This window comes from Lacerta agilis, chromosome 13 (assembly GCF_009819535.1).
Source record: "Lacerta agilis isolate rLacAgi1 chromosome 13, rLacAgi1.pri, whole genome shotgun sequence".
Taxonomy (NCBI): domain Eukaryota; kingdom Metazoa; phylum Chordata; class Lepidosauria; order Squamata; family Lacertidae; genus Lacerta; species Lacerta agilis.
The window spans coordinates 44,174,502-44,187,908 of NC_046324.1; the positions used below are offsets into that span (position 1 = coordinate 44,174,502).

The following is a 13,407-nucleotide window of genomic DNA, read 5'->3' on the forward strand; positions in this document are numbered from 1 at the left end:
TGCCCCTACCACCCGCCTCACTCAAGTATAAGCCGAGGGCAGCTTTTTCAGCACAAAAAATGTGCTGAAAAACTAGGCTTATACTCAAGTATATACAGTAAATGAAGAAAAAGAAAACTTACTACTCATGCTTCTAGCTGATGCAGCACTATGTTGGCTCAGTTGCATGGCCGATTTTTCCACCAAGGTCAATGAAATCTTCCTTGCTAGATCTTCTCTGTCCCTTTCATGGAGCAACGTCTGGTAGTATTCCTTGGATATGACTCCTCCTTCCAACATGAGGTTTAAGAGCGCCTGAATCTGGGTGGGCGACGCATCACAGACGATTCCTCTAACCCCTGGCAAGATCTTCCCAAAGAGATCCATGCTGGGGACGCCAACGGTGCGAAGAGGATTTGAGACCGACTCCGGATTGTCAACACTTACTGTGTATGCATGTAAAAGAAAACACGCAAAAAGCTGAAGTGAAAAAGAGAGTTGTAGCAACAGTTTCTCAGGACTCTTGCAAGTGCATTTCCTCATTTAATTGAAGTTATGGATGCAACTACCAACTAAATCTAACCACAATGTTTCGATTTAATGCTAGCGCAGCAAAAAAACATCTTCAAACCATGCGCGACACCTATGAAGAAGAATTCGGGGTCCTTCTGGTTCCCCATCCTGGTCTCACAGTGACCAGCCGGATGCTCATGAGAAGACCACAGACCATGGAGGAAAGCTGTTGCAAACAAAACTGCCAATATCTATGGGGTGCTGAGACCACATTTAGGCCACATTCATAGTTATAGTAAACCCCCCCCCAAAGAATTATGGGAGCCATAGTTTGTTAAGGATGCTGAGAGTTGTAGGGAGGTGCCCTATCCAAGCTACAATTCCACCCATCCCCTGGGAAGAGGGACTGATTCCTAAGCCACTCTGGGAAGGGAACAGGGGTCTCTCCAAACAACTCTCAGCACTCCCTTTATGGACTACACTTCCGGGATTCTTTGGGGGGAAGAAGCCATGATTGCTTAAAGTGGCATGAAACCAGAAGGGGCGAGAGAGCGGTTGTCGGCCTGCTGGACTGGCAGGATTTCGAAGCTTCGAGACACCAGGGCCAGATATACTGTTAGGTCTATAGTGATAGGGTTGCACTCCCTCTGAAGGAGCAGGTATGTAGCTTGGAGGTAACATCTGGATCGTCTGCTGTCGCCTGAGGCTCAGGTGGCCTCAGTGGCACAGAGTGCCTTCCATCAGCTTTGGCTGGTAGCCCAGCTGTGCCCCTACCTGGACATGGAAAGCCTAACTACTTTTCCTCCTCCTCCTCCTCCTCCTCCTCCTCCTCCTCCTCCTCCTCCTCCTCCTCCTCCTCCTCCTCCTTTATTTCAACCCTGCCCATCCGGGAGCAGCTCCCAACAGAATATTAAAAACACGATAAAACACAAAACATTAAAAGCTTCCTTAAACAGGGCTGCCTTCAGATGTCTTCTAAAAGTCAGATACAGTGGTGCCTCGCAAGACGAAAATAATTCTTTCTGCGAGTGTCTTCGTATAGCGAATTTTTCGTCTTGCAAAGCACCAAGGCAGAATAGCGGTTTTCACGAAAAAAATTTATTTTAGTCTTGCGAGGCAAGCCCATTGACTTTTTTGTCTTGCGGGGCAGCCTTCCGCTAGCGAATGCCTTTCGTCTAGCGAGTTTTTCGTCTAGCGAGGCATTCGTCTAGCGGGGCACCACCGTAGTTGTTTATTTCCTTGACATGTGATGGGTGTTCCACAAGACGGGTGCCACCACCGAGAAGGCCTTCTGCCTGGTTCCCTGTAACCTCACTTCTCGCAGGGAGGGAACCGCCAGAAGGCCCTCGGCGCTGGACCTCTGTGTCCGGGCTGAACGATGGGGGTGGAGACACTCCTTCTGGTCTACAGAGTCTACTGACCATTAGGGCTTTAAAGGTCAGCAGCAACACTTTGAATTCTGCTCGAAAACTGCTGCCTATGCTCTGGTGACCTCTAGGATAGATTACTGCAACGTGTTATAGATTGGGCTGCCTCTGAAGGTGGTTCGGAAGCTTCAGCTGGTGCAGAATTCAGCAGCCAGCTTGCTCACGGGGCAAGAAGGTTTGAGCATATTACACCGATCCTGGCCCGACTGGTGGGGTATAAAAAATGAAATTATTATTAATAATATCATCATCATCATTGAATAGGACGTCCCTATTTTCATCAGAGAAATGTTGGAGGGTACGCATACGACGGCTATGTTTTGGTTTTCATACTGTTTCAGGAGATGCAAATTTAATAGGTTCAGCTTCCAATGCAAAATGAATGGACTCCCTCTGCCTTCCTTGCTCTGAGGCAACTTTGACACGGTTAACTTCTTAAGCTTTCTGAAACTGGGAGGCTGCCAGAGGTATCTGCCAAAAAGATCTCCTTTAACCTACTGTATATTGCCTTCTGTTAGACAATGGGCCTGAGTTCTCAGAAGTCACGTGATTTCTCCACTCTGTTTTCTGCAAAACGCTTCCCTCCCAGATCAGCAGGTAACGCTGGCACGGTAACTGCTTGGATAAACACAGAAGACAAGTTTCGGTTTCAGAGGTCAGCGATTAAAATATGTCAAGAACAAGAAGCCCTGTGGGTAGCTCAGTCAGTAACGCACGAGATTCATAATCTAAGGGTTGTGTGTTCAAGCAAAAGAGTAGGCAAAACATTGCTGCATTGCAGAGGGTTGGACTAGATGACTCTCATGCTCCCTTCCAACTCTACAATTCCATCGTTCTAAGCGAACGGATCTTGCAAATAATCAGAAAGCAATAAGACCTTTTAAAAACTGAAACGACCTAGTGAGCGGAGGCAGCTCAGCTAGTATTCCGCCCCTCCCTTAAAGAACAGTGAAGTTATTTTTTGTGAAATGTGGATTTGTATGCATGTGGCCACCAGAGTAACTAACAACCAGATTCTCTGGACAGGGAGACTCATTGTAAAATTGCTGCACTGTGTAGAGCATAGCAGTGAGCCTGGTTCAGGAGCAAGCCTGTCTTTCTGGAATTACCGTAGATCATCAAGGGCAATGGCTAGTTTTGGACTGGTTTGACTTCTGCTGCATTTCGTTACCTATTTGTCCAGACCCTGCCTCCAAGTGTCCCTATTTTCCCGGGACAATCCCAGATATACAGAAGCTGTCCTGGTTTCTGATTTGATCCTGGAATATCGTGCTTTTTCCAGTATACCTGAAGGAGTGTCTCCACCCCCATTGTTCAGCCCAGATACTGAGGTCCAGCTCCGAGGGCCTTCTGGCCGCTGCCTCCTCCCCCCCCCACAAGCGCCCGAGCGGCTTCTTCTTCTGCCATCCCAGGTTATTTATTTGTTGAGCATTCATCCTGATTTATGGGCAGCTGGGGCTCATCAAGCTGGGAAGCGAGCCCATGCATGTAGGAGGAGAACTCTGGTCCTAAATCTCCGCTACTTTGTCAGGTATCTTTGGAAGAAGAAAAGCCTCAGGACTGAAACCTGCACAAATCCAGAGTGGCGTCCCTAAGATGGTTGGATGGCACCGTGTATGCCTCCTTCCAGCAACTCCTACAGCCATGCTGGGGCCAAACATCCTTTGAAAGCCAGTGTGGTGTAGTGGTTAAGAGCGGTAGATTCATAATCTGGTGAACCGGGTTCGCGTCTCCGCTCCTCCACATGCAGCTGCTGGGTGACCTTGGGCTAGTCACACTTCTCTGAAGTCTCTCAGCCCCACTCACCTCACAGGGTGTTTGTTGTGGGGGAGGAAGGGGAAGGAGAATGTTAGCCACTTTGAGACTCCTTCAGGTAGTGATAAAGCAGGATATCAAATCCAAAACTCTTCTCTTCTCTTCAGGGATGTCTTGGCCATTGAGGATACTGGCGCAAGGTGCCACGGCCCGAGGAGGGCGCCTGCGCCCTCCAGCCCTGACGGCAGCGCTCTCGCCCACCTCTTCTTGGGATGCGGACGCGGGGAGGCCGTTGGCGAGCCTCCTGTCGGCGCTGCAGCCAGGGCTTCCTGGACGGCAGTGCCGCACTGCCGCCTTGGGCAAGCAGGTGGAGGCAGAGGCGGAGGTGGAGCACTTTTTTTAAAAAAAGTCCTTTAAAATTAGAGGCACCTGTCAACAGCATACAGTCTCCAAATCTGCCCTTTCACAAAGCTGCTCCTAATCTGAGGACAGTTAACTCCCCTACCTCACCCCCCCCCCAATCCAGGCAAACTCTCCCACCCACTCTCTTCTCAAGGTTGTCCTTCTTCCACCTGCACAACACCTTTCTTCCATCTCTCCTCTTCTCCCATCAGCCTTCAGCATGGGCGTAGCCAGGATTTTTGTTGTGGGGGGTGGTAGCAGGCCTTTCATTGGGGGGGGGCAGAACCTCAGCTAGCTATGTATTTTTCTGTATTTTTATTGATTTAGGGGAGGGCACCTGCCCCTCCCTGCAGCCCCGCTTGGCTACATCCATCAGCCTGCCCAAAACTGCCTTCTTCTCCTGCATCTCTCTGCATCACTGCACTCCTGTCTCCATAGCAACCGGCCAGGAAGGAGAAAGTGGATTGAGCATCACATCACATCCGCAGAGAACAGAGAAGAGGAAGGAGCCCAGACTGCAATGATGAAGCAGGTGAGGGGGAAGGAGAAATGCCGCAAGCTGCAGGGGGCCGTGGGCAAGAGAGTGTGAAATGGGGAGGAGAGTATTATGGGTTGTTGTTGTTGTCAATGGGCCTACAGGGTGCCTAGGTGTGACAGTGAAGCTGTGGGGCCTCTGTGTGGAAATGTTTGGTGTGAGCTGGCAAGGCTTTCGCTGTGAAAAGGAGGGCAGCCTTATTTGGGAATAAGGCTGTGTACATGACATACATTTGCAGCATACACACCCCTCCAAGAACCCTGGGAACAGTCATTTGTTCCAGGTGCTGGGATTCGTAGCCCTGCTAGGGGTAAACCACAGCTCCCATGATTCTTTCTTTCTTTATTTTTTACTGGTTGAGTGTGCATTAAATCAACTGGCTATAAGAAGCCTACGTTGCCTTTAAATAGCTCTGATTTATGACAGGAAGACCAGCTAAATTCCAATTTGTGTTGCTTTTGCTGTGGAACGTCCATGATTAAAAAACAAACAAACACATCTGCACAACTTTCCTAGTTGTTTCTTTTTAAAACTACTTATATTGTGAAACAGTTGTTGGTTGGGCTGCCTATTTAAATATTTTAACTTTGGTCACCTCAGCTTTGCAGAAGGAACTCAAGGGCCTCCTGGAAATTTAGCTTTGCGCAACTGAAGTGGATTAAAGAGCTCGGTTTCCCTGGCACGACAAACCCATGCTAAAAAAACCCATAAAACTCCCCAGACTTTTTTTTGTAGTTCATAAATCTTCCTGTTAATTGTTTGCTCATCCCACACGCGTCTCAACCCGTTTCCTGTCACTTTCCTAACCATAAGAAGTTTGTCTCTCTCTCTCTCTTAAAAAGTGGCAGCCATGTTTCTGAATATTGGTTTGTTGGAAATCGCAGGTGGGGGGGAGTGCTCTTGTGCTCGGATCCTGCTCACGGGTTTCCCTTGTGAGCATCTGGTCAGCCTCTGTGAGAACAGGATGCTGGACTAGATGGACCATTGGCTTGGCCCAGGAGGGCTTCTCTTAAATTCTCATGGAAACCATAGGGGGGGGGCAGAGTGCTCTTGAGCTCTGGTCCTGATTACGCGTTCCCCATAATACACATCTGATTGGCTGCTCCGAGAACAGGATATTGGACTTGATGGGTCTTCAGCTTGATCCAACCAGCTGCTCTTCTATTCTTTTGATTGGTTGAGCTAGGATAGATGTGGGGAAGCAGTTTATTTAAAAGAATTACCGTATACAAGTTGCTAGAAGCTGCAAGAGAGGAGAGTAATTTATGAACTCAAGTCCTGCTTTTTATCTTCCCACTGTGGGCCATTGCACCCCCCCATTTCTCTGATGAAAATAGGGACATCCTATTTAACAACAACAACAACAACAACAACAATTTTATTATTTTTACCCTGCCCATCTGACTGGTTTGCCCCAGATTTCTCTGATGAAAATAGGGACATCCTATTCAATCATCATCGGGATGCGGGTATTCAATAATCATCATCGGGATGCGGGTATTCAATAATCATCGGGATGCGGGTAGCACTGTGGGTTAAACAACAGAGCCTAGGGCTTGACGATCAGAAGGTTGGCGGTTCGAATCCCTACGACAGGGTGAGCTCTCGTTGTTCAGTCCCACCTCCTGCCAACCTAGCAGTTCGACAGCACGTCAAAGTGCAAGTAGATAAATAGGTACCACTCCGGTGGGAAGGTAAATGGCATTTCTGTGCGCTGCTCTGAAGTGGCTTAGTCATGCTGGCCACATGACCCAGAAGCTGTACGCCGGCTCCCGGGGGAAATAAAGCGAGATGAGCGTGGCAACCCCAGAGTTATCCGCAACTGGACCTAATGGTCAGGGGTCCCTTTACCTTTATTCAATCATCACCATCAGTGCTTCCCCCCCCCTAAGGGTATGCAGTACCAGCACCCTTTTCCTCCCCAAATGTTAAAAGTGTGGCACTTACTAGAACAACTGCATGGTGAGTACTGGCACATTTTTTTCCTTTAAAAAAAGCACTGGCTGTTGTTGTTATTTTACTAGTCATACCCTACCCATCAGACCGGATTGCCCCAGCCACTCCAGGCAGATTTCAATATATATAAAAGGTAAAGGTACCCCTGACCGTTAGGTTCAGTCGCGGACGACTCTGGGGTTGCGGTGCTCATCTCGCTACATAATGAAACGTTGTTGTTGTTGTTGTTGAGTCGTTCAGTCGTGTCCGACTCTTTGTGACCCCATGGACCAGAGCACACCAGGCACTCCTGTCTTCCACTGCCTCCCGCAGTTTGGTCAGACTCATGTTGGTAGCTTCGAGAACACTGTCCAACCATCTCATCCTCTGTCGTCCCCTTCTCCTTGTGCCCTCCATCTTTCCCAACATCAGGGTCTTTTCCAGGGAGTCTTCTCTTCTCATGAGGTGGCCAAAGTACTGGAGCCTCAACTTCAGGATCTGTCCTTCTAGTGAGCACTCAGGGCTGATTTCTTTGAGCATGGATAGGCTTGATCTTCTTGCAGTCCATGGGACTCTCAAGAGTCTCCTCCAGCACCATAATTCAAAAGCACCAATTCTTTGGCGATCAGCCTTCTTTATGGTCCAGCTCTCACTTCCGTACATTACTACTGGGAAAACCATAGCTTTAACTATACGGACCTTTGTCGGCAAGGTGATGTCTCTGCTTTTTAAGATGCTGTCTAGGTTTGTCATTGCTTTTCTCCCAAGAAGCAGAACATTAAACATTATTTTTTAAAAAAACCTTCCCTATACAGGGCTGGCTTCAGATGTCTTAAAGCTTGTATAGTTTCCTATCTCCTTGGTTCAAGGGTCGCATAGCTCCATACCCTGCAATATTTCTCTGATGGAAATAGGGACATCCTAAGGAAAAGCGGGACATTTCGGGGTCAAATCAGAAGCTGGGATGGCTTCTGCAAATGCAGGACTGTCCATGGAAAATAGAGATACTTGGAGGGGTCTGTCATTATGAGAACAGGATGCTGGACCAGATGGGCCACTTGCCTGATGCAGCGGACTCTTCTTTTGCTCTTAACCTTTGGCCCTCTGGGTGCTGCTGAACTACAACTCCCATCAGCCCCAGCAAGTGTGACCAATGTCTAAGGATGATGGGAGTTGTGGTTCAGCAATTTCTGGCATGTTCCGGATTCCTCACCACATGCCCTAGAGCAGGGCTGTCCGACTTCCAAGAGACTGTGATCTACTCCCACTATAAAAACACTGGCAGTGACCTACACATTGGATTAACCAAAGTTGTTCAGCTTTTCAATTTGCAGATGACACCAAGTTGGGAGGGGTGGCTAATACCCCAGAGGACAGGATCACACTTCAAAATGACCTTAACAGATTAGAGAGCTGGGCCAGAGCAAACAAGATGAATTTTTGCAGGGATAAATGTAAAGTACTACACTTGGGCAAAAAAAATTGAAAGGCACAAATACAGAATGGGTGACACCTGGCTTGAGAGCAGAACATGTGAAAAGGATCTAGGAGTCTTGGTAGACCACAAACTTGACATGAGTCAACAGTGTGATGCAGCAGCTAAAAAAGCCAATGCAATTCTGGGCTGCATCAATAGGAGTATAGCATCTAGATCAAGGGAAGTAATAGTACCACTGTATTCCGCTCTGGTCAGACCTCACCTGGAATACTGTGTCCAGTTCTGGGCACCACAGTTCAAGAAGGATACTGACAAGCTGGAACGTGTCCAGAGGAGGGCAACCAAAATGGTCAAAGGCCTGGAAATGGTGCCTTATGAGGAACGGCTTAGGGAGCTGGGTATGTTTAGCCTGGAGAAGAGAAGGTTAAGGGGTGATATGATAGCCATGTTCAAATATATAAAAGGATGTCATATAGAGGAGGGAGAAAGGCTGTTTTCTGCTGCTCCAGAGAAGCGGACATGAGGCAATGGATACAAACTACAAGAAAGAAGATTCCACCTAAACATTAGGAAGAACTTCCTGACAGTGAGAGCTGTTGGACAGTGGAATTTGCTGCCAAGGAGTGTGGTGGAGTCTCCTTCTTTGGAGGTCTTTAAGCGGAGGCTTGACAGCCATCTGTCAGGAATGCTTTGATGGTGTTTCCTGCTTGGCAGGGGGTTGGACTGGATGGCCCTTGTGGTCTCTTCCAACTCTAGGATTCTATGATTCTTGGGGTGGTTGGCGATTGCTCAGGATCACACAATCAACCAGGGTCGACCGGGGCGCCCCGCAATCGGTGGGTAGATCACAATTGACCTGTTGGATAACCCTGCCCTAGAGCAACAGAGCATTGCTGTTCGGGACCATTGCTTGGTCCCCTTCAACTTCGTGGCTTCTATTTCCTCCTAAAGTCATCCACCCACCCACCCAACCAACCAACCATCTTAAGCTTCCCGTCTGCTTTGTGCCAAACATGATGGGGGGATGTTCCAGGGGGTTCACACTGGCTGCGTGCTGCGTTCTTTTAACCTCCCTCCCTTTCCCACATCTGGAAAGATAATTCCCCCATTTGCTGGGAAAAACATTCCTCGGAGATGACATCCCATGCCTGGCTGGACTTCCCCACCCCCACCTCAAACTGGACCTCCTGTGGCCATGCAAGATTCAGATTCAGTTCAGCCACTCCCAATGTAAGAAATACCACTTGCAAAGAAAAGGGGCCTTTCCTAATTCCCCAGGAGGTTCAGATTTCCAGCTGGAGACCAAATGAGTTATTTTGGATGGGAAGTAATTGACCTTCCTGGTTCTGCTTATGGATTCCCAGCTACTGAATTACTGGATGTGCTGTGAACAGAGCTTGGATGTACAGTATTTATTTTTTACACGTTGATTCTGCTTGAGTAAATGCTTTCCCGCAGGCAATTTCATAAGGATAGTCTGCTGGATGAGGCCAATGGCCCACTGAGTCCAGCATCCTGTTCTCCCAGTGGCCAACCAGATGGCCGTGGGAAACCAGCAAGCAGACGAGGGATTTCAGCACAAGAGCATTCTCCTTTCATGTGGTTTCCAGCAACGGGTATTCAGAGGCATCCAACCATGGAGACAGAGCAAAGCCATTGTCGCTAGTAGCCGTCACTAGCCCTTTCCTCCATGACTTTCTTTTATTCATAGATATAGATATAGATCTTGAGACTCTTGAGAGTCCCATGGACTTCAAGAAGATCAAACGTCACCGGCTGCCTTTAAGGGTCGTGTATATTTTGGACTGCAAAAAGATCAAACTTATCCATCCTTAAAGAAATCAGCCCCGAGTGCTCACTGGGCGGGCAGATGAAATTAAAAGACACCCACTTCTTGGGAGAAAAGCATTGACAAACCTAGACAGCATCTTAAAAAGCAGAGACATCACCTTGCCGACAAAGGTCCGTGTAGCTATGGTTTTCCCAGTAGTAATGTATGGAAGTGAGAGCTGGACCATAAAGAAGGCTGATCGCCAAAGAACTTACGCTTTTGAATTATGGTGCTGGAGGAGACTCTTGAGAGTCCCATGGACTGCAAGATCAAACCTCTCCATTCTGAAGGATATCAGCCCTGAGTGCTCACTGGAAGGACAGATCCTGAAGCTGAGGCTCCAAGACTTTGGCCACCTCATGAGAAGAGAAGACTCCCTGGAAAAGACCCTGATGTTGGGAAAGATGGAGGGCACAAGGAGAAGGGGACGACAGAGGATGAGATGGTTGGATAATGTTCTCGAAGCTACCAACATGAGTCTGACCAAACTGCGGGAGGCAGTGGAAGACAGGAGTGCCTGGCATGCTCTGGTCCATGGGGTCACGAAGAGTCGGACACGCCTAAGCGACTAAACAACAAAAGATATAGATATAGATAGATTTCCAGTTTTATACATTTCAATATTTTTACTACCATTTTCACATTTCAAAACTTGACTTCCTTCTCCCTCTTTCCACAATTCCTTAAATTTATTTTAATATTTTCTGGCAAATCCAAATTAACTCTTAATTTGCGCATCCATTCATCTACTTTAAATATATACTCTTATAAAACTGCAGGTTATTGCAATACAGTGGTACCTCGGGTTAAGAACTTAATTCGTTCCGGAGGTCCGTTCTTAACCTGAAACTGTTCTTAACCTGAAGCACCACTTTAGCTAATGGGGCCTCCCGCTGCTGCTGCGCCGCCAGAGCACGATTTCTGTTCTTATCCTGAAGTAAAGTTCTTAACCTGAAGCATTATTTCTGGGTAAGCGGAGTTTGTAACCTGAAGCGTCTGTAACCTGAGGTACCACTGTAATCCTGCCAATGTTTTTATCTGTTTTACACTTTGTTTTGTAAGTATTAAATAAACTATTTCCATTCTTTTGTAAAAAGTTTGCTATCTTGTTTTCTTATTTTTCCGGTAAGTTTCGCCATTTCTGCGTATTCACCACAAGTCCTTGCATCCATTCTTTTTTTGCTGGGATTTCTTTTTTCCATTTTTGGGGGCAAGTAACATTCTTGCCGCTGTGGTCGCATACATGAATAAATTTCAATACAGTTTGGGTAGTTGTGTCCCTATAATTCCCTAACAGACGTTATTTTAAACATATTTTTCAATTCATTATATGTCATTTAATTCTTTTTGAAGCCATCTAGGTGGGCAGCTACCACTGCCTTCTGTGGGGATGAATCCCATCCCTGATTCAATTGATTCTATATAGTGGACTTCCAGTCTTTGGGAGGAAGAGGCTTATGCATGGCATCAACTGCGAAGGAAGGAGGGAGGGAAGGAAGGAAGGAAGGGAGGGAGGGAGGGAGGGAGGGAGGGAGGGAGGGAGGAATTTCCACTACATCCTTCCTTTGATCAGTACTTTTTAAAAAGCGCATGTGTGCTCGTGTGTCTTCTCCAGACTTTAGCAGACGACACTGAAGACGTGTCTCTTGACTTCGGAAACGAAGAGGAGTTGGCCTTAAGGAAAGCAAAAATCAGGTAAATTAAGTAAATTAATTTTATTGTCTCTAAGTCTTATGAACTTACCTGAAAAACAAAGAAAACAGAAAACTGAGCTAAGCATCTGTAAGAACTGAGCTAAATCAGTCATCACAAGTTCATCTTAGTTTGGGTAGTTCACATAGAATCATAGAATCATAGAGTTGGAAGAGACCACAAGGGCCATCCAGTCCAACCCCCTGCCAAGCAGGAAACACCATCAAAGCATTCCTGACAGATGGCTGTCAAGCCTCTGCTTAAAGACCTTCAAAGAAGGAGACTCCACCACACTCCTTGGTAGCAAATTCCACTGTCGAACAGCTCTCACTGTCAGGAAGTTCTTCCTGATGTTTAGGTGGAATCTTCTTTCTTGTAGTTTGAATCCATTGCCCCGTGTCCGCTTCTCTGGAGCAGCAGAAAACAACTTTTCTCCCTCCTCTATATGACATCCTTTGATATATTTGAACATGTTTGGGTGGCATCTTGCAAGTAACCGTCTCTTGCTTACAAAAGTTGATACATGTTGTTAAAGTATTATTGAAATAATTGTACATATATTTTTTCGCCAACGTGCTGCACGAGTCGTATTTTCTTCCACTAACAGCACAGGTTGTATTTTTGTAGTATGCTATTCTGTTTGGCTACAGCCAACATTCGGTTGCCTTGTTAGTGAAATTTGAATCTGGATGTAGGAGGCTGTGAAAAAGATGCTCTGTCCCCAGGGACACACCAACTTCTCCAGTCTCGAAGAGTCTCACAACGGTGGAACTGGGGAGACTCTGCACTAAATGAACTGTAAGAACTTCAGAAAAGACTCCCCGTTTCTAAAACCTCGGCTGCACTTTTCAATGTACATAGAAAGCTGAGAAGTTTGGGACTTTTTGTTGTTGTTGTTGTTGTTAAACCACGACTGCTAATACGACTCCATGTGCAACTTCATTTTTACCACATTCCGCAAAGGGAAACCCCAGGCTTCTGTTAAAAACAACCCCAGACAGAACAAACCGGTACAGGAAATGAGAAACCCATAGCTTCTGATTCTGTCTCTTTACAGTGAAGGGATCTCAAGCATGGCTGTTGCAAGTTCTCTGCAAGTAGAGTTTTTAAATGTTTCCATGCATCATCATTTTTAATTTTTTGAAATTACATTCCAATTCCTTTTTAAGAACAAACTCGAGCAGCTTGCCCAAAGAGCCCGTTAAATGCAATAGAAGTGGTTTGAATGACTAAGTATATAACCAGTATATAATTCTTAGAATCGTAGGTCCCAGGCTTCATCTAGTCTAACCCCCTGCAAGGCAAGAATCACAGATAAAGAATCTAAATAAAAAAATAAATAAAAATTCCTTCCAGTAGCACCTTAAGGTAAAGGTAAAGGGACTCCTGACCAATTGCAGTCCTTAACAGTCGTCAACAGGTTTTCCACACCTATCAGCTGATCACCCATTCCCACCACCCTTCTGAGTAATACCCCTCCCCACTCCCTCACTATATTTAAGGGTCTGGTGACTTCTGTTTCAGTGTATCTGCCCATCTGACAGTGCATGCACACGAAAGCTCATACCAAGAACAAACTTAGTTGGTCTCTAAGGTGCTACTGGAAGGAATTTTTTTATTTTGTTTTGATTGGACCCCTGACCATTAGGTCCAGTCGCAGACAACTCTGGGGTTGCAGCGCTCATCTCGCTTTATTGGCCGAGGGAGCCAGCGTACAGCTTCCGGGTCATGTGGCCAGCATGACTAAGCCGCTTCTGTCGAACCAAGTTTGATATTGGTATGAGATTTCGTCTGCATGCACACTTCTTCAGATACCAAAGAATCCCTGACAGATGGCCAGCCAACCTCTGCCTAAAAAAACCTCCTGTTCTGAGCTCCACTACCTTCCAAGGTAGTCCAT

General features: G+C 46.7%; 2 protein-coding genes across 2 annotated transcripts in view; one reads left to right on the forward strand and one right to left on the reverse strand.

The window, feature by feature from the left end:
* The window catches only part of CIITA (class II major histocompatibility complex transactivator), a 43,840-nt gene extending 43,474 nt beyond the window's left edge, over window positions 1–366 (reverse strand). The window contains exon 1 of the mRNA XM_033166493.1: window positions 123–366. Coding sequence (XP_033022384.1) covers window positions 123–366 — 244 coding nt within the window. The remainder of the gene's footprint in view (window positions 1–122) is intronic.
* A 4,208-nt stretch (window positions 367–4,574) lies between these two features.
* The window catches only part of TVP23A (trans-golgi network vesicle protein 23 homolog A), a 30,276-nt gene continuing 21,443 nt past the window's right edge, over window positions 4,575–13,407 (forward strand). The window contains 2 exon segments of the mRNA XM_033167907.1: window positions 4,575–4,608; window positions 11,431–11,510. Coding sequence (XP_033023798.1) covers window positions 4,597–4,608; window positions 11,431–11,510 — 92 coding nt within the window. The 5' untranslated portion in view covers window positions 4,575–4,596.